Below are 27886 nucleotides of genomic sequence, written 5' to 3'. Positions count from 1 at the left end.
TACCTGAATACAAAATAAAAGGTTGAAAAAAAAATCTTCACAACCTTAATAGGAATACTGACTTGGACTGAAATACTGACTTGGCTTTAAGAGTCATGAATGATCAATTTTTAACTTGTACTATTATATCAATTCACAAAAGTACATTTTAAAACAAATATATTTTTACAAGACCCGGTATCTGTCTTCTTTTTTGTAATTCTTCATGGTGACGAGGTGGAAAAAGGAGACATAGATCTAAGAAAAACCCTCTTGGTTATGGGGAAGGCCCTTTTCTCTGTGAGTGTGTATATTAGTCTCTTGTGGAGTACTGCACTATACTAGGCAGATTGAGAAACACTAGAAAGGATTATTCTCCTTCCTTAGTATCCAGAGGCTTATAATGAATTAGAAACAGTTAAAAACATTAATGGAAGGAAATAGATAATCTAACTAGCAATGACATATCGTAGGGGTCAAGAGAAAGCTTAGTGAAAGAATTAGGGCTTATATTGAACACTGAAAGTTGGATGGGATGTGAGTACATAGACAAAAGAAGAAGAGTATCCCAGAAAAAAAAGGCAACATGGGCAAAATGTTGGCGGTGGAAATGAATATACTTTTTGCGGGGACAGTGAGAGAAACTGTTGTTTTAGTGTTTGGTTTTAATTATGAAGAGTATGAGATAAGGCCAGATTAGAGAAGTTGCTTGTGTCCATGTCTGGAGACTTTTGAATTCTAGTCTGAGGAGTTTCAGTAGAGTGTTTCTCTGTTCAGTAGAAACCATTTGTGGCTTTGGACTAGGGGAGTAACATGAGGGAATCAGCACTTTACAGATATAAAATTGGCAGCAGTGTTCCTAGTGGATTTGAGTGGGGGAAGTCCAGAGGTAGGAGATGTAAAACTACTTAGGAAATTGTTGTCATTCATTCATCCATCCATCCATCCCAACAAGCATATAGGTATTTGATAAGCTAGACATGAGACAACGAGAACTTAATACTAAGAAGAGGAAGGGAAGATTATGAGAGGTATTGCAAATGAAGGATATGAGAAAAATTTCAAGTTTTGCAATTCCAGATGACTATAAGAAGTGTGGTACCACTAATGGGAACATAGAAGTTGTGGAAACACAGAAGTTGGGATGAAGAGCTGCTCTAGCTGTGTGCAAGAAGGGAAATTATTAGCATAGCACATTAACAATCTATAAGCAGAGCTATCATTCTATAATTCCTGAAATTCAAGTAGAAAAAGAAGTGATGTAAAGAGGAGGGATTTAAAGTATGAAATGGAAATCAGACTAGATAGATCTAGGGTCTCTTCTCAATCTGAGATTTTATGAATTAAAGAAAGGTTCTTCCCTGCTGATATTACCATACAACTTAGAGGATACCTTTATTGTCCAATTTCCACTTATTTCTTTCATGACGCTTGTAGTAAATGGTCATCCATCTTCTGTCTAAAATGTTCCAGAGATGATGGGCTCATAACCTCCCAAAGCAACTCTGTTACACTTTTGGACTGTTCTATTAGGAAGTTTTTCACTAAGTAGAGCTGAAATCTCTATTGTTCTGTGTACCTGTACCACAGTGCAATTACGACCCCTTTTCCACATGAAAACCCTCTAGAGCATTGAGAGCAGTGACTACAATTAGTCTTCTTATGACACATTTCATATATCTAGGTCATATCTATACTCAAGGAGTCAGTTTTCCAAGCCCAAAGCCATCAGATTCGCTTATTTACCTGGAACTCCACGGGGACCTGGTTGCCCTGGTAATCCATCTACTCCTTTATCTCCAGGAAGTCCACGAGGTCCAGGAGCCCCTGGTAGCCCAATTCCTGGGGGGCCAGTTGGGCCAGTGTGGCCTTTTTCACCAGGAAGTCCTGGTAACCCCTTCTCACCGGGGAAGCCCTGTGCACCATCACCCTAGACAACACATAGGAAAGAATGAAAGCGTTACTTAAAGACACATCTGCAGAGCCCTCTGACGATAGGAAAAAGACACATAACCAGTGGGAGCAAGGCTTTTTTTTTCAGTTAAAATTCTTTATCACTCTAGTTTTTCAATCAGTTCCTCTGAGTTGAGGTAACGGGAATGAAGCTTGTCAATCCTGTGTGATCTGATAATGCAAAAGGCTCCAGGTGAGGGGAGCAGAGATAACAACCCTGTATGGGGGGCAGGGATTGGTCACAGAAAGCAGCTGGATTGCCTGCAAGGGAAATGTCATAAGAAACTGAAGCATTTTAAGTGATAATGGTCAATTGTTACTAGCATTTATCAAGTGAGCCAATGACCCATTCTGAGAAAAAGATTCCCATTTTGCAGAAAGGAAAAGCACAGTGTTACTCACAGAGGTAGGAAGCTACCATCAGCCTCCTTCCCCTGCCAAGTCAAGTGTGAGGATTTATAGCACTAGTCACCCAAGAAAAATCAACTTACCAGAAGGCCTGGCAGCCCTGGCAAACCTGGTATTCCATCCTTGCCTGGGGCTCCTGTCTCACCAGGGAGCCCCTGGGGGCCAGGATCACCTTGCTCTCCTGGCATCCCTGATCCTGTGCTGAGAGTTGGGTCCCCTTTCTTTCCTTTAGGGCCTATTGGACCTCGAGGCCCAAATACACCCTGACAAAAAGAGAAGGGAATGATCAGGAGATACAGACTTCATGGAATATTTTATTACCTTGCATAGATTCAACCTAAAACAAGTCTTTGGGTACATTTTGGCACAAAAAAATGGACACTGGATTATGTCATCACCTTGGATTATCATTACCCATTTATTTTCTTACCTTTTCTAAGTTTTGAAATCTTTGAGGATGGGAACTTTGCCTTAATTCAAATTTTATTTTCAAGGCCTGACACAGTGTGGGTCAATTGTAAGTTATTTTGTGGAAGGAAGGGAGAAAGGAAGGGAGGGAACACGAGTTGGTTCAAGCAGAAAGGGACTTTCAAGATAGCTAAGCAGATTTCTTCACATTACAGATCAAAACCCTGAAGGTTTACTTTATCCCCATCTTTCTTTTATGTGTTTTAAGAAAGTGCTTGTTGAGGAGTGAGGGACATTTGACAAGCTCCCATTTGATTCCTCAGGGCCAAGTTTGGTAAGACTTACTGGATCCCCTGATGGGCCCTGTGCACCCCCAGAGCCTGGATCACCTTTGGTTCCTTTAAGACCTGGAAGGCCCAGAAGTCCTGGTGGCCCAGGCAGGCCTGGCTCCCCAGGTGGCCCCATGTTGGGGACACCACCATCACAAGCACAAAAACCTGGGTCCCCTGGAGGAAAAATCAAAAAAGACAACATTAAACTAAATGGGGCATGTTTACAAGAAGAAGGAAGGTCGCCAGTTGTAATTTGTGACTTGAACAACTCCATGGAGGGAATCAGAAGGCCTGCAGAGAACAGACATGAATGAACTAGCTTCACTCTCGATCAAAGTACATCTGTGTTAGTGATTTGGATTTCATTCATCTAGGGTAGAGCCCAGTCTAATGTGCCATCAGAGTTGAGAACCACTGACCTATACTAATCAGCTGAGAGTCTGCAATCCAAGCTATGTGAAGGTTTTATTCACCAAAACGTCTTTTGTACACAGAGACAATGCCAAAGAAATTAATGATAGAGAGTTCAGCAAAGCATCTTTGAAGAGATAACCTGGAGTCACTAGCACTGTGGCCCAGCCACCTAGACCATCTGTGCTTACGGTCTAAGAAAAGAGACTTGGGGCTGACATAGGTGACTTTGAGTTTCCCTAAGATCCCAAAGGGCCTCTTCCTACTTTTAGAAAATTGATAATCACTTGATAGTCACTGAAACTCTGAAAGGACAATCTCTTCTCCAAATAATCCTTTCTCAAGTGTCATCCATGGACCTCCTGCCTGAGTTTGAGTCACCTGGGACACTTGTTTACAAGACAGCTTGCTGGGCCTCACCCCAGGACTAATCAATCAGACTCTCAGGTGGCCAGATCCAAGAATCTAATTTGTAGCCATCTCCCCATGGTGATTCTCATGTCTAGTGAATCAGTTGAGAATTACTATCATCATTCCAGACTTAGAGAAAGAAAACCTTCTGGCACCATGGGAATATAGAAGGAGAGGCATTTTCTAATGCCTTCTAATGCCTAAAAACAGTTGGCCCTGTTTTTAAGTATGAGAATGGTATCAAGAAGCACACTAGCTCTGCAGTGAGTCAGGGAAAACAAAATTGGCACCCTAGGTCAAGACTTGCCATTTAATATCCTTTGCCCCCAGCAGTCTTCCCTGTGTCTAAAAAGTAGAGATGGAGCTTTCAAAAATGTCTGAATGAGCTCCTATACTTAGGTAGTGCCATTTTATGATAGGGTAATGAGACAGGAGGGGAGTGAATGAAAACCTCTCTGAGGCTGAGGAGAGCTATAAATTCCTTTGAGAAGAGATCTTGGTACCTGAATCCCCTAGGTCATCTCCAAACCTCTCTTCAGCAACTGTTGGCACCTTCACCTCTTCTTCCACCTTGCCCTGGGCTGTAACTATTATAAATTGATTTATTTACACTTCAGCATCTGCCCCTTAGAGTATGAAACAGAGGAATGACCAAAAGACTGCAGGAAGATGGAGTATGCAGGACAGCTGAAGGCTGGGGCAATCAGTCAGTCCTCCGGCATCAGTGGGGATTGGAGTTGTTTTCCTGGAGCCAGCTGGCTTTTTCAGAGGTTCAGGTCTTGACCTTTCCTGCAGGCTGAGGGTAATGATAAGTGACTTCCTGCCTTGGCCTTGCAAACAGAGAGGGGTTACAGGATATGCAGAATAGCTTCTACAGCTGGAGGGGCAGGAAGAATGGCCTGGGGGCCACTTTGTCCTGTGCAACCTGAATCGCCAGCCTCAGTCTTCGAGCTCCAAACATAGCACTTTCGACAATCTTATAATCACATCAAGATCCAAGGTTGCTCCTGTTCGGGTTCCCAAGGATGTTGGTTGGCTCCTTCCCAGGGGGCCTTCTCCAAGGAGTTTGGGGAACAAAGAAACCTAAGCAGACAAAGATCACCTTTAATTCCTTTGAGGCCTGGGTGTCCTTTTGGACCTCGTTCCCCTCGGAGTCCCGGCGATCCCGGTTCTGTGCTCTGTAGGGTTCCCGTCTCAGATGCTGTACCTTCAGGAAAAGAAGGAACATAAAAGCTTGGCAACTCAAGAACCTGGGCTCATGCACAGCAGCTCAGTCACCAAGAATCCTGGAGCATCAATTACCAAAACAGAGATACCCTCCCCCCAAAAAACCCAAGACAGGGACCCAAAGTCTGTAGCAATTTCCCAACTCTATTGGCTCAATTTGCTCTACTTTTACTAGTTACAGGACAGTCACTATGTTCAGGCACTGGACTAGATAGTGGAGATATGGAGATAAGCAAGGCAGCTTCAGCAACTCAGATACCCCTGTGTCTATCCCAGGAAGTCCTCTTAGGACAAAAGAGGAGATGGGGGCGAGCTGCAGCGGTCAGGGGATGTAGGTTACAAAGAAACATGCAGGGTGTATTTCTAGCCTTTTTTCTTAGAATCTAGAGTCTCATCCTCAGGTAGATGATCTAAGAAGAATAAGTCCTGTGGAGGCTTTCAGCAGCCATCTATGAAGATCCCCTGGAGGAGGAAATGACAACCCACTCCAGTATTCTTGCCTGGGAAATCCCATGAACAGAGGAGCCTGGTGGGCCCCAGTCCATGGGGTTGCAAGAGTTGGACACGACTGAGCACACAGAGACATGAAGATCCAGGGTTGGTTTCTAATTTCTCGAGCTTTCAGCCCTGAGGACCAGAGAAAGCTTAAAAGAGCCAATTCTGCTCCTTTGAGAGCTACCAGTCCACAGGCTTAGAGGCTGAGAACAGTGAGGGGTGAAATGAAATGACTACAGAAGTCGGAAGGCATTAGGGAGTGTCTGGTCACTGAGATGGCACTTGCTCATCTTCCTTGATGAACACTCTGATTGCTATGGTCCCTAACCTGTGAAATGCTCCCTCCTTCAAAAATCAGGACTGTTCTACAGTCTGGATCACATGCGAATCTCAAGACCAAAGGGAGAAACAACTTACCAGGTGGGCCTGGTAGGCCTGGCAGGCCTGGCAAACCATCCCTGCCAGGGAGACCAGCTGCCCCCGTTGTGGTCCGGCCGGTGTTTCCTCGTTCCCCCTTCAGGCCTAGAGCTCCCTGGGGCCCCAGAGCACCGGGGCCACCTGGAAGGATAAGCCCATACAAAAACGTTAATCACATCAGCCTCCTCTTCAGGGGAGTCCAATTGGTGCCATATGTTAGACACTAACTCCAAGGAAGAGTTTGGGAAAGCATTTGCCCCTCTCCTGCAGCTAAGTTAAAAGGGTCCCTAGGAATCATCTAGCTTAACCTCCTGGGAAACAGAGGCCCAAAGATGTACAGAAACATGGTCAAGGGCCTAGAACTTCTCAGTAGCAAACATGAGAGAGAAAACTGGGACTCCAGCCACCCACTTCTACATTTTTTTCACCTTGGTGCTGGGATCAGCTGTACCTCCTCCAAGGGGCTGTTTTATTTTTTTTAATTTTTATTTTTTGGCTGTGCCATGTGGCATTTTAGTTACCCAAGCAGGGATCGAACCTGTGCCCCCTGCATTGGAAGCATGGAGTCTTAACCACTGGACTGCCAAGAAGTCCCTTGGGGGCTGTTTTAAAAGCACAGATATCCTTACAGAGTCCCATCTCTGAGGAATTTAGAAACTGCTGTTTTTAAAAGTAATGTCTGGCTTTGTATTTGGGACATCAGTGCCTCCCAGACTCTGGTATGCCCTTTCTCTTTTTACTGCTAATAGCGTGACATATGGGCGTGTGCCTCCAATGACTGTTTCAAGGGCGTCATCCACAGGATCCCGGGGCCATTTACTGCCTGGGTTAAGCACACAGTGAAGGTCTGGGTACAAATTTCCTCTAGGCTTTTGTTAGCTCCCTCTGGCCAGCATCAGCTGCAATGGCACACCCACAGAAGAGTGACAGGGCCTCGGCAGTCTAAGCCAGGCCTCCTCACTGATGGTCTAGGCCTCACTGCTGGCCTGTCTATCTATGGTACATTACTGAGGCCAAAGGAATGCTGCTTGCTCAGGCCCTTTTCTTATGTACATTTGGCCTTGCACTCACAGTGGGGAGCTTACTGACTAGGTCTACCTTTCTTTTGACTGGTTAACTAAGTCCCCAGACCAGAGGTATAGCAGGGGATGCTGAATGCCAGAGTGGACAGAGGACAAATCTGTGCAGTTGGTGGGTTGGTTTGTTTCACCTGGTAAAGCTGGTAATCCAGGGGCGCCAGGAGGGCCAGGTAGGCCCTGTATGCCTTCATCTCCTTTAAGGCCTGGGAGGCCTGGCATACCAGGGTCTCCAGGATAACCTGGCATTGCAAAGAAAAAAAAAAGCAGTAAGCAAACCAAAGGAGGCCCACAAATGTCACAAAATGCCTCAAAAGAGTTGCAAGGAGATGTTCTCACATTGGAAGTGCCTTTCTTGCCCTTCACAGGTCTCCCAGATGCTAATGTGCTCATGCGATGATGGGCCTATTTGAGCTAAGGCTCTCCTAGTGTTCAGAACTGGACTGGTTAGAGCTTGCCTTCCATGGTAAGATCTGATAAGTACTAGGAAGTTTCTCCTACCACTAGTAATCTTCTGTCATGGCTCAGATGTCTACCATTTGGGTTAAGGTGTTGAGGTGTACCCTTCAAGTTTGCACAGGTTTCTTGGTCGTGGAACACAGGAAGCCACTGTCAACTACCAACACCTCAGCTTTAATGAGTTTACCAGACAGGGCATGGGCCTGAGAGGATGCGAGGAGAGGGATTAGTTAGGAGATCCAGGTGGACAGGTACTAGAGCAGAAGCCTTTGGTTGAGCATCTGGATCTCTGGAGAAGCCAAAAGGAAGAACTGGACGCATATAGTGACTCCAACAAGGAGAGGTAAAGACAAACTTCCAAAGTGTCATACTACTGAGCATTGTTGACCACTTGTTCCCCTAGCCAAAGATACTTTCCCACTTCCTGTGAAATTGTCAAGCTCAAGCATGCACAGAATCACATACATGAGACTCTGTGTGTCCCATTGCATCAGGCTGAAGTTACCCTAGCTGAGAGGATATGAATCCTTTCCTAAGCATCACTAGGAGAACCATTTTTAGCTAATCGAGACCCAGGCCAATGCAAATCCCAGATTGGTGACCTAACACAAACACGGATTAATGGGGATTGGCTTGTTTGCCTAAAACACTGGAGTTCAATTCATTCCCCAAATTCAGGATCCATGAATGGCCCTTGTGGGCGTTGGGTTTAGCAGCAATCCAATGGCTGACACAGTATCCTTTAAATAATTACAGGGGATATAGAATTCAACTTTCTGTTTTTTCCCACTCAACTCAATGAAAAGTTGCACCTGAGATCACAGCACCATCTGTATCGATGAAAATATCTGGGCCTGGCAGGCCAATGCCACCTTTTTCACCCTGCAAAGATTAAATACATTAAACACAAATATTTCTGTGACCTCATCACCTAAGGTCATGTTCCCTCAAAACCATTCCCCAAGACAATGAAAGATTCCTCTTTCTGTAAGCCCTTATTTTGAGGGCCAAATTGTCTATAGGTTAATTTCAAAGTCCAATAAATTTAAGATGAAGGTGACACAAGGCAGGCTGGAGGCCTGACACTCAACTGCAAATCTGTCGAGGACAAGGGGTCCTGATTTATGTTGCAACCTGACTCCAGGACAGTCTGCTTCTGGACCTGGGAAACATATTGCAGGAAGAGACAATATGGCTATATTCAAGAGGTGCTGAGGAGGGGATAGAGTTTTAACTTTCTTTCCCATGTTCGGCAGGCTTGAAACTGCTACTGTCACTGCCCTTGTTATTGGATGACATCAAGCTGAGGAAGTTAAAAGAGTCCTACTTTTCTCAAAAGAGGGACTCAGGTACCAGAATCAGATAGAGTGGCATATCCAGGGTGGGGTGGCAGGAGCCACTTGCCCCAGGTTCAGGCAATAAGGGGGGTGCATTGTCTGAAAGAATTTAAGAATGATAACAAAACCCCAAAGTTGCTGATTCTAAATGATATCAAGAATAGAATATTTCTCCTTGTAGGGATGGATATGCTCTCACACCCCGACCACCACTTTTTAGTCTATCACCGATCAAGTCGTCTCTAAGGAATGGTCATCAGCTTTGTGTGTTCAAAGTAGCTTGCATGCATTTGGGGTAAAAAGGGTGACATCTAAAATATCAAAATACTAAAAAATACTCCATCTCATTATGTACGCATTTGCTATGATCTAAATGTTTGTGTCTCCTGAAAATTCATGTTGAAAACCGAATGCCCAAGGTGATAATATTAGGTGGTGAGGCCTTTGGGAGGTGACTAGGTCATGAGGGCAGAGCTCCCACCAGAACTCAACCATACTGGCACTCTGATGTCAGATTTCCAGCCTCCAGAGCTATGAAGAATAAATTCCTCTTGTTTATAAGCCACCCAGTCTGTGATATTTTGTTACAGCAGCCCAAATAGAGAAAATAGCATTTATACTAATTCCTTACCCTTCCATCTTCCCAATCCTGGATTTTCACTTCCCACCAGCATTACCTTAATTCCTGGGAATCCATTAAGCCCGGGGAAACCTGAAGACCCCTTCCTGCCCTGTGAAAGAAACATAGTTACAACTAAATTGAGTGTCTAAGTACATAAGAGAGGTTGGTTTTTGGATTAGGCCAGGACAAATGGCACAGGGATTTTGGCTTGCATTCCAGAACATGCATAGATTGTACCTGACTCTGGAAGCAATAAAATATTCCAGGAAGCAATACAGTGCTAGGTAGCCAACCTGCATGTTAGAGGGTACAAAGACCACAAGGCTAGAGATGAATATAAGCAGGCTGGCGTGGCTAGGCCCTGATATCATGTTAAAGAAGTATGACTGCATTATGGTACCGAATTTACTTCACACTCATCTTCTTGGGTAAAAACAAAAGAAGTGAGTGGCTGAGAGTCTATCAACCAAATAGAGGTAGACAATTTGCATTATAAGCTGTGTTTCCCTTTGGATGGGTGGTCATGTTAAATAAAGTAGGAGGGCCTTTTGGTCGGGATTTTATACACTGAGACTTTAATGATATTAGCCAAAATACCTGACTCCCCGGAGGGCCTTGGACTCCTTCTAAACCCATGGGACCCTGTAAAGAGAATAGAGGTACCTTAGAAAGATTAATAGCCCACAGTAGACAAAGCCACTAGACTTACATAACAAAGCTCTCCAACTGAGTTCAGGATTTAGCAGCCCCTAAAAATCAGGTAAGAGAATGTTCCTAGACTTGGCTTAATGACTTCTTTCTATGCACTAATCCATCAGGCTGAATAGAGGCACAGGGAATTTTTAAAGAGCTAAATAAATGGAAACATTTTAAGTAGTAGGTGGAATTTGGTAGAAGGGCTGGGTGGTATTATACTTAGTCTGCATTAGTTCCAAGTCATGAGATTTTTAAATAGATTGTGGGAGGGCCTCTTGTCTCTCACCCCAAATGTATTCTTTGTTGGCGATTATATGTTTTCAAGACAAGGGAGTAGAGGAGAGTGGAGAAAGAAATGGCAGCCTAATGGATGAACATTGCTGAATACTCAAGACTCTTAACAAGCTTCATGACCAAACTAAAAACACAATGAATTAATTCTCTGAAATGTTGTTTCTTTAAGGTGAAGGTTGGCCAGTTGTTTACAAGCTAAGACCCAAGTGCCTGAGGCTAGAAATCAGAGAGGCTAACAGTTAGTTCTCCACTTAAAGTGAGATTATTATTGGAAACTATTGACTTCAAATTCACTATGTTCTAGAACTTCCCAGGCTGGTTTCTGTTCTATAAAAATTGCACTTGGGCCTCTCTCTTGCCTTCCTGCAAATTTCCCCCTCCCAGGATAGGATGGAATGAAAGTAAGAAAACATTCATATCATTCTTTAGCCCAAAAGATAATTATATGTGAGGACAAAAAGAGAGTAAATGTGCTGAGGAGCCCTTGGTGTAGCAGGTACATCATTCCTTATTCAAGGGAACCACTAAGTCAAGGGAGTGTGGCAGAGAAGAGGAAGAGGACTTAGGGACCTGCCTGAGGGTTTAGAAAGAGAAATAAGAGAAGCTTAGGAGTCCATCAGGTTGTATAATAGAAAGATGCAAACAAGAAAGAAAATGGACCAGCTGACTTCACAGATCCAGGCAAGCAATATTCCATATTCATACCCTTGGTCCTGGCAAACCAGGAATTCCCTTTTCTCCTTTTTCTCCAGCAATTCCAAATCCCTAAAGGAAAATAGAAACCACAAGTTATAACATTGATTTCCTCATAAGTCTCCTGGCTCCATCCAAAGTGAAAGTGTTAGTTACTCAGTCATGTCCGTCTCTTTGTGACCCCACGGACTGTAGCTCGCCAGGCTTCTCTGTCCATGGAATTCTCCAGGCCTAGAATACTGGAGTGGGTTGTCATTTTCTCCTCCAGGGGATCTTCCTGACCCAGGGATTAAACCCAGGTCTCCTGCATTGACAGGTGGATTCCTTACCACTGAGGCACCTGGGAAGCTCATTTCTATGTAGGCATGGTCTAGAACCTTGCAGGCCTTAGGAACATTTCCAGAGGGACTGCAAGATGGTCACCAACCTCTCCTGCCCTGCTCACAGGAGGTGAGGGCGTGCAGGCATGGACATGACTTGAGGATCTTCTAGGGACAAGCAGAAATCCCCAAAGCAGAGTGAATGAGAGCACTTCCTCCCCTCTGGGTCCAGGGGAAGCATATTCGAAGAATTCATTGCTAAAGTGGATAAAGTATTTCACAACAAACATAATTGAGTTACTTTGTTGTCAGTGTTTAAAGTTGGACTTTCTGGAGCATAGATTTTGGAAAATAACATTTGGGCCTATTAAGAGAGTAAAGAAGGCAGTGAAATCTCACAAGGAAGCTTGTGAAAGACACTAAATATTATGGCACACGCCCTGTTGTCCTCTTGATGTGATCTGGCTCAGCTGGTTGTAAAAAGCACTGCTCCAAACCCATTTGTAGAATAGTTTTTTCCTTTTTCTTTCATACTTACAGCATTCCCATGGGTACAGTTGCTTGGCTCCCTTAGCTTTCTAGGCCCAAGGTTTTTTTTTTTTTTTTTTTTTTTTTTTTTTTTTGTGAGTTGTTTTTCTTGTCGTTGTGGTTGTTGAGGTGAGGCGTGTATGTCTGTTAAGGATCCAATTCAAAGCAGGCTTTGGTTCCAGCTTAACTTTTCTTTTTTCTACATCTACAGTTAGGAGTCAAAGAGCTCAGCCCTTACGCTGAATAGAATTTCTATTTGAATGGTTTGTGGGTCAAACTGAATGCAAACTTCTTTGAAATCTTAGTTCTGCAGCTCAAATTGGACACCAAGGCATGATGCCCCCTGGTGGCATGTGTCTATTGGCGTCTGAAGTCAAACACTTCATGGAGCCTTCCCTGGCCTATGGAAGGAAGCTATGACAGCCTGGAATTTTCCAGGCAAGAGCACTGGAGTGGGTTGCCATTTCCTTCTCCAGGGGATCTTCCTGACCTGGGGATAGAACCCAGGTGTCCCACATTGTAGGCCGATGCCTTACCCTCTGCACCACCAGGGAAGCCCATGGCAGCCCAAACTGCCCCCAAACTCTTCAAGCACTAAAATGGGTTCTAGATGAAAGTCTATGAGCAAAAGGTCTATATCACATTCACTTCTGTCTCCTCCAAGGCATGTTACTGTAGGATGAACACACACAAGGTGGTCTAATACATATTTGTTGAATTAAATCGAACAGTGACCCAGGGAACAAAAGTGTTCAAAAGGGTGAGGGGAAGAATGTCCAGGAACCATCTCACAGCCCCTACCTATCTTGTCCACAGTTGTAAAGACAAAGGGGCCTTGTCCTTCTTCAGAAAGCAGAAGGAGCCTCTGGACTCTTGCTTTCTCAGAGAGAGGGTCTGAGAGCTTGAGCTACAATGTGAACAAAAATAAATACACAAAATGTTTAAAAAGGAAAAAAAATTATAAAGCAATTTGTGTGTGTGGGTTAAAGCCAATAAAACATAGATGGCTTGGCAAGATATTGGGCTGTAGACTCAGCTTGTCTCCCAGCACATGGAGGCCCCATACAAGGCCTGCTGAACAAGCTGTTCTAGCAAAATGTCCCGGGCCCCGGCCCTGTCCCAGTCAGTGCTCATCATGACCTGAACTGCACCCACTGCTCTCACGCCCCTTCTCAGCCATGGCCAAGAACGCCTCATTAGAGAACTAGCTTAGCTGTTTACAGGTCTGCTCTCTAGGGGTCTTGGTCTCCTGGTATTTTTGGTTCAAGGATATTAGTGGCTCTGTAAAAACTCAACTTCAATCACATGGCCAGGAGTTGAGGGGGGTCGGCAGGATGAGGGGCGGTGGTGTGAGAAAAAGGTGAGCTGCAAACACTAGGCTGCAACTAGGGGCTGTCAGGCCCCACTGTGGAGTGAAAGACACTCCGGCCCTCGGTCCTCAGAGACCTGCTGGCCCAAAAGGCAGGCTGCCAGGGTGGTCACCCTCTGCCCAGGTTCCTCTCCCAGCCCCCATAAGGGCCATGGAGAAGGGTGAGGCCCATCTGCACAACCAGGGCAGGAAGGCAGGAGGGAGGCTGAAGTCTGAAAAGAGGGGCTAAGGCCACAGGGGATGGGCAGGGAGTGATCATATTTGGGGGTCATTTTTGGGAGGCTAAACTGCAGGAATCAGTTCAGCTTGGCACTGCAGGGGGACTTGAGATGTGAAACTTAAGAGGTTAGACAAGTCAGTCTTCCTCAGTTGATCCTGTCACACTGCTGCTACTGCCCCCTCAGGGCACCAGAGCCTGGGGCCTAGCTTAAGTCTGTCAAGTTGGGGCTACGCCTCCGAAAGACCTACCTGAGATGCCTGGAAAGCCTGGGGCTCCGCTGAAGGAGAACTCCCACCTGCCCAATAGTTGCCTCAGCTCCACCCAATAATCACCTCAGGATTCACCATTTTGTTTTCTTCTCTCTCTCCCCCATCTGCCATGTTGCCTTACCCTGTGTTTGCTGGCACCTTGGAGGGCACAGAGGTAAATGACTGAGAGTCTCCACAGGAGCACCTGTGGCCTACGTGTGAGTGTGTTGCTGGGGCAGTGTGGTGAAATGTGTGAAGCTGGGGCTGAGCCACAAAAGCAGAGATGCTGGGTCACTGCAGAAGGGGCAGGGGAAAGAAGAGGAGGTCTAGACCAGTCAGGTTGGCCACTTGTCAGCTCCTGCAAAGATCTGGGCTAGAATGGAAAGAAAACAAATGGTTGGAGGGAACATTTTGGATTCTCTAGAGATTTCTACCCTCAGTGCTGTCTTGTTTCTCAGGGAGTGTGGATAATTGAAAGCTGATGGGAGGGTTCTGGCTTTGAGAAGTGTGATCCTTTCGAAAAGTTCAGAGTATCTGAAACACGTTATCACCTTTCTTCTTATAACTTTTCCGACAGAAGGCAAGAAGGTACCTATGAATGTCCCTACTAAGCAGATAGAGATATTAGGAGCAAAGGAGTTACAGGATTTGGCCAGGGTTGCACATGGAATCCATGCCAAAGTGGGCTGAGAACTCTGGTTTCTTGATTCCCACTCTCTGAAAATACACTGTACCATATAAAGAAAGGTATTTTTCCAGCTTGGATGTCTTTACAGTCAGCTGGGGTTTCTATTTGTCAGGTCACACTGTGAAACACTGGAAATGCTGAGCTTGAAAAGGCATTGCAGTTTATCACTGTTCATTGCTGTCAGTCTGTCTGTCTTTTACAGGGCAAAAGGGAATGGAGTGAAATTGAAGAAGGGAATTCCTCTGAGGTAGAACAGGGAAGGGGATGGGAAGGAGGGAGCTAGTGAGCGGCAGAGCAGCAGAGATCACACAATCCACCACCACCATGACAAGAACCAACTGAACTGTAGGGGGCAGTGTGGTATGCGGAAAAAGCCTGGAACTGGCCAGTATTCAAGAGAACTGAATTTCAGTCTCAGTTCTGCTAATAACTTGCTGTATAACTCTGGACAAGACTCTCTACCTCTTCAGGCCATGGTTTCCTCATCAGTACAGGGATATAAACTCATCCCATCTTGCTTACATCACAGACATGATGTGTGACTAGAATCTACGTGAAATGCTCACAAAGAAAGGTACAGACTTGATCCCCCAACCCACTTGCAAAGTACTCTATATCTGTGTGGTCCAATGAAAAGATAATGTGAGCTACTGTGTTATTTTCAATTATTTAGTAGTTTCATTTAAAAGTAAAACAAATAGGTGACATTGATTTAACAATGTTTTATTTAATCAAATATGTCATAAATATTGGGCTTCCCAGGTGGCGCTAGCGGTAAAGAAACTACCTGCCAATGCAGGAGATGTAAGAGATGCAGGTTCCATCCCTGGGTTGAGAATATCCCCTGGAGGAGGGCACAGCAAGCCACTCCAGTATTCTTGCCTGGAGAATTCCACAGACAGAGGAGCCACGTGGGCTACGGTCCACAGGGTCGCAAAGAGTCGGACAGGACTGAAGAGACTTAGCACAGCATAGCACAGCACATCATAAATATTGTTTCAACACTGAAGTAAAAAATGTTTAAAAAATGAGATACTCTCTATTATTGTCTTCACACCTGGGTTTGGAAATCTGTTGTGTGTTTTATACTTACAGCACAACTCGTTTCAGACTAGCCACGTTTCAAGGGACTGGTAGGTGTTTGTGGCTGGTGGTTATTATATTGGACAGCACAGCTTTATACTTTGCAACGAAACCTGACGTACATCATGAGTTGATCTCAAAACAGGAGACATGACCATTGCCATGTGACATATATACAGAAAGGTTCAGAGACTTAAAGTCCCAGACCTGGGGTTGGGGCTGAGGTCTAGATATCCTGTCTCCAACATCGGGATTCTTTCCCTTTCTGAATCATTAGATTCTGTTGATTAAAATCAAAGCCATCAAACAGATGGCTCTCTGTGCTGCCGTGTCTCTATGGAGTAGTAGCCATCATCGTGAAAGCCACCTGTGCCACTGGCTGTACTGGCTGGGTTTTCTGGCCATCAGGAGAGCCCCAAAGTGTTTCAAAGAACTTCAGGGAAGCACTGGAGTCCTCTGTTCTCACTTTTCCAGCCAGCCGAGACAGGCCTAGTCATCTTTGATTTATCCATTTCCCTCCCAACCCTGACACCCAATCCATGGAAATTTCATCAGCTCCTTCAGAACTCATCTTGTGGTTTCATAGATATATCAAGCAAATGTAGTGTGTTGGCCTTGTTTCGATTCTGATTCCGAACAAGGTAATTATTAAAAAATATATTTATGAGACAATCATGAATATGAATTCTGATAATGAATGTTAAGTCATTACTGATAATTAATTAGTGATGATGAAATCATCATGATATCTTTAAAAAGTCCTTATCTCTTAGAAATACTGAGGTGTTTGCAGTGAAGTACTGTGTTTGTTACTGGCTTCAGATTGGCCATGAGTTGCTAATTATTGAAGCCAGGTGATGGGGACACAGGGGGATCATTATGCCATTCTCTTCATTTTGTATATGTTTGAAATGTTCCAGAACAAGACATTTCAACTTTTTACGTTTTGAATTCATGTACTTCTCTCCATTTCCATTTTTATCACCCTAGTCCAAGACACCACCATTTCTCACCTGTACTGTCTCAGTAGCCTCTGTTTGCTGACCCCCACTCCTTGCCCCTATTTTCCATTAACCCCCCACCTCCTACCACCACAAAGACAGATCTTCTTAAAAATACAAGTCAGAACCTTCAATGGCTTCCCATTACATTTAACATAAAAGCCACATTTGACCTACAAAAGTCTCCATGATCTGGCTCCTGCCTCTTTTTCTGGTTATTAGCCTTGCTCACTCTTCTCCACCCACCTACTTCTTGCTGTTCCTCTCAGGGTCTTGACACTGTGGTTCTCTTGGCCAGAAACACTCTTCCCAAAGTTTCATGTGACTTGCTCCCTTATAACAAGCACGTCCTCAGACAGGCCCTCCTTGACCACTCTGTCCAAAGTTACCAATTCCATTCCCCATCCACACTCCATCACTTTGACCCCTTTTTATCATCTATGTATCACTTACCATGATAGGAACTTGTTCTCCATTCATTTGTTTACTTGTTAATTCTCTCCTCTCCCTTACCCCTCTGCCCTTTGAATGTACTTTCCTCAAGGTCAGGGACTGGTACCTATCTGATTGTTATTTACTGTTGCAGCTTCAGAGTCCAGCAGAAGGCCTGGCATATAGGGGCCCTGAAAAAGTATTTGTTGGGTAAAAAAATCTAAGATACAAGGGCATTTAGGAAAGTGAAAATAGGATCACTAACATTACCATTTACTGAACAATTGATAAGTGCCAGGCATTTATTAAGTCCTTTTCATGCATATTATCTCATTTAATCTTCATAACCACCCCATTATTGTCCCCCCTTTTTTAGTAGGTTAGGAAACTGAGGCTTAGAAAAGTTAAGAAACTTGTCCAAGGTCACATAGCTAGAAACTGGTGATATTAGAAGTCAAGCCTATAGGTCTGTTTCAACTCTAGAGCTTGAGATAATATCCTCTAAGCTATATAAGTCACATGAAGAACCTAATGCCCCCATGGGTTTGAAAAACAAGAACATGTCCTTAAACACCTTCTAACAATGAAGATGGTTAAATTCTCTACAATAACCATAGGAGGAAAGTATTTCTGTTTGCTTTTTATTAGTATAGCTGTTGTCCAATCAGATCCTCAAATACATGTTGACCAAATAGGGAGACTTACCGGCAGACCAGGTGGACCACTTACTCCTGGGAAGCCCTGAGGCCCTGGTTCACCCTGGAAAATCAACCAAAGCTCAGTGAGTAGCAGCAGGCAGCAGTGAACATAAAAGAGATGGCTCCCTTGAGTTACTTGGGCTGGGCAGTGGGCAACCATAGGGTATCATGTTTGGGATGCCAGATGCTGATGCAGATTGCCCAGGCTTCACAACTAGTAACTACACCAGGATGTCTAAATTTAGGGAGCCTTTTGTAGTGTGGAAAGGACCAAAGTCCATGACAGGGAAAAAAAAACAACAAACTATCCAAAACAGAATCTCAAATGCCCAGGTTAATTGGGAGGCAGAAAAGATGATCAGCTGTTTTCTTTCCAGTGGAAGAAGCTGTTAAGTACAATTTCCTCTAGCAAATTACTGGCTGCAAAGACATCAATGGCTTTGGGAAAAGAGTAATGATTACAGTTTGGAAAGTGCTGCATAATACTCTAATCTGTCTTTCCTTCATATGCTAATTTACCAATTAGTACCCTGAAGGGGCTCCTTAAGGTTTGGGAATAGTTAGGAAGGCAGGGAATTTTTCATATGCTCCCAAACTGTTTCCAAAACAACGATTACTTCCTGTAAACCTGGAGAATGCCTAGAGCTGTTGCTTCCACAAAGAAATGGGACTAAGCACCTCCCTTGACCACAGGTACAAGATCGATCACAAAACTAAAGGGATCCCCAGGAAGGAATGGAATGCAGGTTACTAAAAGATATCTGCACAGATTAACAGGAAAGGGAAGGGAAAGGGAAGTCGCTCAGTCATGTCCGACTCTTTGTGACCTCATGGACTGCGGCCTACTAGGCTCCTCCATCCATGGGATTTTCCAGGCAAGAGTGCTGGAGTGGGTTTCCATTGCCTTCTCCAAGATTAACAGGGAACAGCCATTCAAATACAACCAGGTCTACACGCATATCAAAATACAGATTATAAAATATCTCGCTTAAACAGGTTCAGCCTTGGTAGTTCAGATCAGGTGAAGTAGGGCATCTATTGCCACTTGGTAGCAGTATAGCCTGTTTGCAGGGTCCAGTTCTGAGGGCAACTAGCTTCTTTAAGAGGATAACTCAAGAGCAACCATTATACCCTATTGTTCTATTATGGAGGGTTGGTAGTTAGGAGGAAAAAACTCAACTATTTAATGTTTGTTTTAAGTTATTCAGCATCTTGATAACTGAATCTACATAACTGAAACACAGAAAATAGCACCTGAATGATTATTCAGAAACCCAGGCACACTCATAACCATATAGCAGAAAACAGACTCTATCAAACTTTCACAAGGGACAGAACAAAGAAGGATTTATCTTCACTTCCAAACAAAAATCCATTACCCAGAAGCTTCTATCTTAGTATAGTCTGGTTATTAGAGTTGAACTCTAGTATTAATAGGGAAAGACTTATTAACTTGTTCTTAAATGTTCACTACCTTGGATCCTTTCTTCCCTTTGGGAAATCCCATGAACTCCAGTTCTCCAGTAGATGGTGGGGGTCCTGCAGGACCAGGCAGGCCAACATCTCCCTGTAAGATCAAATGAAACATTAAGCAGAGCAGACACCACACAGACCATTTCTCCTGAGGATAGGTTTGTCCTCCAGATATAATTCACAAATAAACTGTCCATGACTTTAGCCTCTTCACCCTCACCCTTGCAGCAATGAGGAACCAAAACTATCAGTTCCAAGAGGTGAAAAGAATTATAAGCCTGACCAAATGCATTCTGTACCAGCACTGCAGAGGGAGGAAGCAAGATGGATGAAAGGAAACAGCAGGTTCACGGTTTCCATGGTCATGCATGAAAGGGTGTTTAGAAGAAAGCCAAAAAAGGGTTTGAGCAAGGTGAATGGCAACCTCTTGGCAACAGTGATCAGAATCTAATTGGTCCAATCTTTGCCAAGAGCACAAGCGGAGGCAGTAAAATCTGTGTTGGAACACTGAAGACTGGATTTGCTCCTTGAAACAGTGCAGTCTACAAGAGGCAGCCACCAAGGAAGGGGCGGGCAAGCTCCCAGTCTCCCTTGAGGCTCCTAAATGACTTTACAGTTTCTATAGAGGGAAATATTAGTAGGAGAATGAGGGAAGGAAAATAAAAGGGAATGATAAGAGAGGGTTAAGAAGGAGAGAAGGGGGAAATGGAGAGAGAGAAGGAAGAGAAGGAGGAAGGATGGAGAGAAGAGAAGCAGAGAAAATGAAAGAGAAAATGGCACAATATAATACAAATCAGTAGGGACATACCCAGGTGGAAGGAAGATAAAATAAACTTCAAGAGGGTACATTCATCAGACATGTACGCTTGACAGTAGGAAGCAGGAAGACTACAATATTTGGAAGGAAAAAGACCACATGAGCCTATGGGCGCACATGCAACCCTCAAGGAAACCCACCAGACGACTCATGAGGGATGGGAAATGCTCACTTTCCAAGGCAAAGATCCAAAGCCCCCAACACAAGCAGGCACACATGTGCAACTAGAGACATTTCTTGAAGCACATGGAAAGCAGTGTATGTTCCAAAATCTATTTACCTTGACTCCTTTCTCTCCTTGGAAACCTAACCCCATATTCCCCTGGGGCACAGGGATGTAGGGAAGAAAAACAAAATCAATTACTAAATAAGTTCCAGGAACTTAAATTGGAATGCAGTTTTTTTTTTTTTTTTTTTTTTTTAAACCAGAGCATGTTTAACCAGACAAGAAATATCTCTGGGGAAACTAGCGTACTTAGTGGTAGGAAGTCAAATGCCCCAAGACAGTATACTTACATCAGGACCAGGGAAACCAGGGGGGCCAGGAGGACCCTGGATTAAAAGAGAAAAGAAAGGGTTAGGTCTTGTTAGTTTCAGCCCCAAAGAACCTAGTCACGTTGAGAGTCACTGAGGGTAAGTCCCCTACCGGCATGGTGTGGCCGTTTTGGTGTAGCAGATTCTAGCTCCTTCTCCCCAGAGTTCCTTTTTTTTTTTTTTTAATCTCTTTTGAAATTTCCCCAATTGACCTGATAGCCACAGTCATGCTAAGGTAGTGACTTCATGTGTCATTCTTCCCACTAGGCCTGACAGTTTTAAATGATGACTTTTGGTGAAAGTAAATCAAACTAATCAGGGGTGGGTTTTCACGTACTGGAGAGAGGCTTTCTGGGTACAACACAGGTAACTGGCTATGTTCTTCCTAGAACCAGTGATGGCAAATAGGTATGTGGGAAGAGCTCTCCAAGGTGAAGTGTTGAGAAAGATTTTTAAGTTGCTTCTGTGCTCAGGGTCGGAGAAGGCAATGGCACCCCACTCCAGTACTCTTGCCTGGAAAATCCATGGACAGAGGAGCCTGGTAGGCTGCAGTCCATGAGGTCGCTAAGAGTCGGGAACGACTGAGCGACTTCACTTTCACTTTTCACTTTCATGCACTGAAGAAGGAAATGGCAACCCACTCCAGTGTTCTTGCCTGGAGAATCCCAGGGACGGGGAAGCCTGGTGGGCTGCCGTCTCTGGGGTCGCACAGAGTCGGACACGACTGAAGCGACTTAGCAGCAGCAGTTCTCAGGGTGGGTGATGATGCTGGTGGTATGATTAATTAGCAATGTCTATCATGGATGACAGAGAAGGCAATGGCACCCCACTCCAGCACTCTTGCCTGGAAAATCTCATGGACGGAGGAGCCTGGTAGGCTGCAGTCCATGGGGTCGCTAGGAGTCGGACACGACTGAGCGACTTCACTTTCACTTTTCACTTTCATGCATTGGAGAAGAAAATGGCAACCCACTCCAGTATTCTTGCCTGGAGGATCCCAGAGATGGCGGAGCCTGGTGGGCTGCCATCTGTGGGGTCGCACAGAGTCGGACACGGCTGAAGCGACTTAGCATAGCATCATGGATGAGGGGAATGGAAGGTCATAATAGATGTGCTGGGTATTAGCCATCCTTGGGCTATACTTTAGGTTGAGCTAGACTAGGAGGCTTTGGAGGTCCAGAGCAGATGGTCAGAGATTCTGATAAATAAAGGTTACAAACAGCTCCTTATAAGAACATGCTTCACTTAAACCTCCAAGAATGGAAACTGCCTTTCTCCGCTAGGAAGGCCTACATTTACATAGGCTTTTAATCCAGGGGAAAGCATTCATGCAAATTCTGTGATCACATGGTAGATTTAGGCCAGTCTTACTTGCAATCCTGGTGGTCCTCTGGGTCCTACAGCTCCTGGAGATCCGGGTGTTCCTTGTGGGCCCTACAGAGGAAAGTTTTTACCAAAGTCAAAGAAGTAAGACAGTTTCTCAGGAAAAATATACACATAGGAATCACACAAGAATGTTCATAGCAGCTTTATTCTGAATACTTAAAAAGTGGAAATGTCAGATGAATGGATAAAGAAGTTGTGGTATATTAATATCATGGAATATTACTCAGCCATAAAATTGAAATAATGCCATTTGCAGCAACATAGATGGACCTAGAGATTATCATACTAAGTGAAGTAAGTCAGAGGAAGACAGATACTATATGATATCACTTATATGTGGAATCTAAAACACAACACAAATCAGCACATCTATGAAACAAAAACAGACTTACAGATATAGAGAACAAACCTGTGGTTGCCAAGGAGGAGGGGGTAGGGGAGGGATGGACTGGGAGTTTGGGATTAGGAGATGCAGAGTGTGATATACAGGATGGGTAAAAAACAAGGTCCTACTGTATAGCATTGGGAACTATATTCAACATCCTGTGACAAACCATAATGGAAAAGAAATATGAAAAATAATGTGTGTATATATATATATATATATATGAGTCACTTTGCTATATAGTAGAAATTAATACATTATAAATCAACTATACTTCAATAAAATTTTTTAAAAATTGGAAATGTCCCAGGTGTCCAGTGATAGAATAACTGATTAAAAAACCCAATACATCTATATAGTGGAATAAGTACTCAACAATAGAAAGTAACAAATTATTGATATATGAAACAAAGAGAATGAATCTCAAAAGTTCTGTTCTAAGTGAAAGATGCCAGACCCCAAAAGCTACATATATATTATTCCCTTTGTATGAAGTTCTAGAATAGGAAAACATTATCTATGATAGAAAAAAATCAGAACAGTGATTGCCTTTGATGGGGTCAAAGTTGACTGGGAAGGAGCAGGAGAGAACTTTCTCTTTTTTTTTCAAGATTTTTTTGACATGGACCATTTTTAAAGTCTTTATTGAATTTGTTCCAATATTGCTTCTGTTTTATGTTTTGGTTTTTTGGCCATGGGGTATGTGGGATCTTAGGTCCTCGACGAGGGATTAAACCCACACCCCCTGCATTGCAAGGTGGAGTCTTAATCACTGGCCCACCAGGCGAGTTCCCAGGTGACAACTTTCTGAGGTGATGGGAATGGTCTACACCTTAGGAGGGGTTGAATTACACAGAAATGTTTATTGGTAAAAATGCAGCAAATGCACATTTAAGATTTGTGTATTTCATTATATGTAAATTTTACAGGAAAGGAAAAACTGTAAACAAATTTTGAAGCCTAGTTAATGATAGCCATGCTGTAGTATTTAGTATTTAGGGGTAGGAGTTCTATTGTCTGAAGTTAACTTTGAAATGCAGCAAAACTAAGATGGATTAATGGATGGAAGTGTGATAAAGCAGGTAAAGTACTAATGGTACAGCTATTCACTGAAAACTTGGTTCAACTTTGCTCTCTATTTGAAAATTTTCATATTAAAGTTATGAAAAAGTCAAAAACTTAAACAAGAAAAAAACTGTTATATCACTATCAAATAAAGTAGACTTCGAGACAAAGAATATTACTAGGGATAAAGAGGGGGCGCCTTGTAACAGTCAGTTCAGTTCAGTCACTCAGTCGTGTCCGACTCTTTGCGACCCCAAGAATAGCAGCACGCCAGGCCTCCCTGTCCATCACCAACTCCCGGAGTTCACTCAGACTCACATCCATCGAGTCGGTGATGCCATCCAGCCATCTCATCCTCTGTCGTCCCCTTCTCCTCCTGCCCCCAATCCCTCCCAGCATCAGAGTCTTGGTAACATAGTTCAATTCATCAAGAAGATGTAACAATCTTAGGTGTGCATACACCTAATAGCCGAGCTTCAAAATACACAAAGCAAAGACTGATGGAACTGTAAGGAGAAATAGGTAAGTTCACGATTCTAGATGGAGATATGAACATCCCTCCTTCAGTAATTAATAGAACAACTGAACAAAAAAGTGAGGAAAAAGAAGATCCAAACCACATTATTAACTACTTAGACCTAATGCATATTTTTTAGATCACTGTACTCTCAACCAGCTCAATACATACTCTTTTCAAGTACATATGGAATATTCACCAAGATAATTCCATAAGTGGGGCCATAAAATAAACCTCAACAAATTTAAAAGCATGGAATTATCCAGAGGGTACCCTCTAACTGCAATAAAATCAGACTAGAAACCAATTACATAAAGATATCTGGAAAGTCACCAAATATTTGGAAATTAACCACCATGAATCCCCATGGGTCAAAAAAAAAAATCGAAGGAAAACTAGAAAATATTTTGAACTGTATGATGACAATATTAAAAGTGAGAGAATGAAATCTGAAGAGAAGGATGGTATGGGGAAAGATGGTATGCTCCCCAGTTTTAATGATAAGTGATAAGTTTAATGATAAGTGACAAGGTGATTGTGCTTAGGTGAAGGATGGAGAGATTAAGTGAAATCAAGACTTAGGAGGGAGAGAGAATAGGGTTCACAGGTTCCCCAGGAATATATGAGAGTAGAACATTGCTCTGACAATGACTAATAACCTTTGGTCTCCTTACTGACCACAAATCTCTTATCCAGCCATGAAGCCTCCCTCCCTAAAGCTAAGCGGTTTATTTATCATGTCTGGATATGCAGACAAACACTGTATCTTTGAGGGCAGGGAAATGCATCTCCAGGAGAAGTTATGGAGCAAATACACTGGATGTTCTTCCACAAATGTAGTTAACCCACGATCTAAGCCAATGCTGTTCCACTTTAGGAGACCTCTGTGCTCTTGGTCCTCATTCATCTCTGTTTACAGGTATGCCTGCACAGATCTTGCTTATTGCCCACCTTTTCTCACATACTCTCTCTGTTTAGGAAGTGTCCTCCCATTGCCAGCCAGCCTAAATATCACTCACATTTCTTAGAGGCTACCATCTTTTAGTGATGTAGCCTTAGGTGGATAGCATCCCTTTCTTTGACGCTGTTGTGGAATTTTTACTCCACACTTCTACTAGTTTTTCACATCCTGGGGGTGGGAGGTGGCTGTGTGTGTGTGTGTGTGTGTGTGTGTGTGTGTGTGCAGAGACTGTGTCTGCATTGTCTTAGAAATCACTCCTGGCCCTTTGCTGATGGTAGGAGCTCAATATCTGTTCTGGAATGGAAGAAGAAAGGAAGGAAGCCTGATACAGGAAAAGAGGAAGAGAGAAGGGGCCTTTTTTAAGCTACTTCAAAGGCAAGTGGTGACAATGTGGAAAGTCAAGTTAAAACAAAGCTCTTATTACTACAACTCATGGCCTTTCATGGACTCACTATTATTGAATCACCAAAAGGAATTTCTCTATGGAATACCTTTTAAAAGAAGTGTTTCACTTCTTTTGTTTTACCTGTAGCCCTCTGAACACACAGAAAACTTAGCAAATGGTTGTGCAGTGAAAGGCAAGATTCTTTCCTGATCATCCCTGGGTGAGATGTAGGTCCCTGGCCGAGAGGTCCAAAAGCCTGCTGCCGTGTCACTGGTGGTGGATAGTCCATCCCTTCAGTACATTCTTATTTTGAAAATGTCAATAGAGTGATTGGTTTTACTCCAACCCTCTGGATTTTCCTTGAAGGTTCATGAAGACCTTCAAACACCATGGAGAGGAATAAAAAGGGGCTATCAGTAACTATTAACCAAACACTGAGAGCTCAACACATAGGTAACAACTTACAGTGATTCCATCCAGTCCGGGCAGCCCAGGCTCCCCCTGAGTAACAGACAAAGGCAGGACATTGAAGAGATGAATAAATTAAACTTGTGGTATTTTACACATAACTGACCTAAGATGCACAGGCATAAAAATGCATGGCTGAAGCTTGAGCCTCCTCTGTCAAGGTCTTGTGTTTTAAATAATGCATGCATCAGACATAATCAACCATTTCTTTTTTTTTCTATGAAAAATCTAGACTCTAGAAGAAAAATATTATAACCTTGATTGAACAGGATTTCATTCTTTACTTGAATTAATTAATTTCCAACTTTGCTAGGAACTTATCAATTAGAGACTGCTTCTGTGGGCTGGTGATTTTCCTGCTCTTTTTGGAAGAAAGCAAAGCTACCTTGCTGTGCACCTTCATCCCCAGAGAATCTTTGCCCATATGTATACAATGCAAATCAGATATTTCAAGGGAGAATCAACAGAGCATATAGTCTCTGATTACATTTTAATTACTTTACAGCATCTAAGTCACCATATGAATCTGTAATATAACCATCCTGTGGAAATTACTGTGTTCCACTGGGTCCAGGGTCTCTTTGATTTTTGACAAAACCACTTAATCAGTGTTTGCTACAACAATGGCCATATGTGGATACCTGCTAGTCTTACCCCACTTAGCTTATAGTAAAAAATCGGCTCTCTGCAACCTGGGAAGAGTACTGCCTGGGTTTTAGCTCTTTGGGAAGCTGGCTTATGCCTATGAGTAAGTCACAGAGCCTCGGGCCACCTCAGTCTTTCTATCTGTAAAATGAGCCACATGAATTCGAGAATCATGAGGTTCTCTCTGGACAGCAGCCCAGTCCCTCTCCTATTCCCCCATCACACAATTGTTCTCCTGTTCAGTAGAGCTTTTATTACCACCTAGGCCACCCTGTTTTCCTCTTTTGGTGTCCTGAGCTCTTTGCAACAAAATGCAGGTACAGGCCATCCCTCTCCCAATCAGGAGCTTCCCAAGATGGGCTGCCCTTTGGTTTTCAGAAGCTGCAGGTAGGTTCCAGTGTGCTGCATTATTAAATCAGTGATTTTTATTATATTTTTTCTTCTTGTTTTTTTTTTATATTATATATTTAAAAGGCAGTATCTTTTGAACTGTGAATTGGCAGTCAAAGATGCATAATGCACTTTTTAAACTTCTGTTGGTGGGTACTGTGTGTGTTTCTGTGTGCTTCTTATGCTGAAAAGAAAGTTTTTCTTTATAAAAAATAAAAGTAAAGTCCTTTCCAAGTCTAACATGCCATTCCCACTATCATCAAAACCCCAAACCCTTTACATTCTTCATTTCCCAGCTATGTACACCCATCACTGCCTTCTAAAGAGCTGGAGATACTGGCTCCAGCTCTGTGCATGGGTAGAGGGCAGAAAGGTACCATCTCCAGCTAAGCGAGCTTGGGTACATCTTCCCCTCCCATGTTGGACTTACAATAGGTTCCTGTCTGCTCCCAGGGAAATGATGGGCTCCTATCCCACTCTGCAAGGGATTAGGATCGATCCTCTGACACCAGAATTTACTGAAGGCTCACAGGATACTAGGCAGCCTACACCAAGTATAGAGCCACACGAATACAGAAGGTTCTTGTCAATTCTAGGAAGAGATGAAAGTTTCCAACCAGCTACAGAGTTAATGGACAATTTTTGCCGACAGCCAGGGGCCCAGCAAGGGTGATGGGCTGGTATGCAGATAGAGAAAAGGGCGGAGCTATGATCCTGGACTGGTGGCCAAGCTAAGATGGGTAGAGACACACGTGGTTTCAAACCAAGGTATGCAGACATCAAGGATTCCGGAGTAGAACAAAGGCATCTGCCTTCAGGAAGTATCTCGGCCTGTCAAGGAAAATGACACCCATGCACACTGTTTGCTGATTTGTCCCCTATTTTTGGTCTTGCTCTGACAAAGCAAATCTCTTTGGCAATATGGTTGCAAACATTTCTGTCAATGTTTCCACCACAAAAAGTTCCAGATCCTTTTTAAATCCAGCTTGGTCTGTTCCTTAAATAGAGATGCAGATGCTAGTTCCAGAAATGTTTTCATTGGATGTGGTGCTCCA

The 27886-nt window shown here is 43.5% G+C and overlaps 1 protein-coding gene across 2 annotated transcripts in view; it reads right to left on the bottom strand.

Annotated features, from left to right (window-relative positions):
* Positions 1 to 27886, bottom strand: part of COL4A6 (collagen type IV alpha 6 chain) — a 337270-nt gene that overhangs the window by 30285 nt on the left and 279099 nt on the right. For both annotated transcript variants that reach the window (XM_044937071.2, XM_044937072.2), the window contains 16 exons: positions 25794 to 25829; positions 22001 to 22063; positions 20612 to 20647; positions 20376 to 20417; positions 19280 to 19372; positions 17813 to 17866; positions 11231 to 11290; positions 10133 to 10177; positions 9591 to 9644; positions 8389 to 8458; positions 7252 to 7359; positions 6042 to 6182; positions 5005 to 5109; positions 3094 to 3254; positions 2424 to 2603; positions 1726 to 1909 (listed from right to left, as the gene is read on the bottom strand). In XM_044937071.2, the coding sequence (XP_044793006.1) occupies positions 1726 to 1909; positions 2424 to 2603; positions 3094 to 3254; positions 5005 to 5109; positions 6042 to 6182; positions 7252 to 7359; positions 8389 to 8458; positions 9591 to 9644; positions 10133 to 10177; positions 11231 to 11290; positions 17813 to 17866; positions 19280 to 19372; positions 20376 to 20417; positions 20612 to 20647; positions 22001 to 22063; positions 25794 to 25829 (1432 nt within the window). The remainder of the gene's footprint in view (positions 1 to 1725; positions 1910 to 2423; positions 2604 to 3093; positions 3255 to 5004; positions 5110 to 6041; positions 6183 to 7251; positions 7360 to 8388; positions 8459 to 9590; positions 9645 to 10132; positions 10178 to 11230; positions 11291 to 17812; positions 17867 to 19279; positions 19373 to 20375; positions 20418 to 20611; positions 20648 to 22000; positions 22064 to 25793; positions 25830 to 27886) is intronic.

Source organism: Bubalus bubalis, chromosome X (assembly GCF_019923935.1).
Source record: "Bubalus bubalis isolate 160015118507 breed Murrah chromosome X, NDDB_SH_1, whole genome shotgun sequence".
Classification (NCBI taxonomy): domain Eukaryota; kingdom Metazoa; phylum Chordata; class Mammalia; order Artiodactyla; family Bovidae; genus Bubalus; species Bubalus bubalis.
This window is presented reverse-complemented; position numbering and strand designations above follow the sequence as displayed.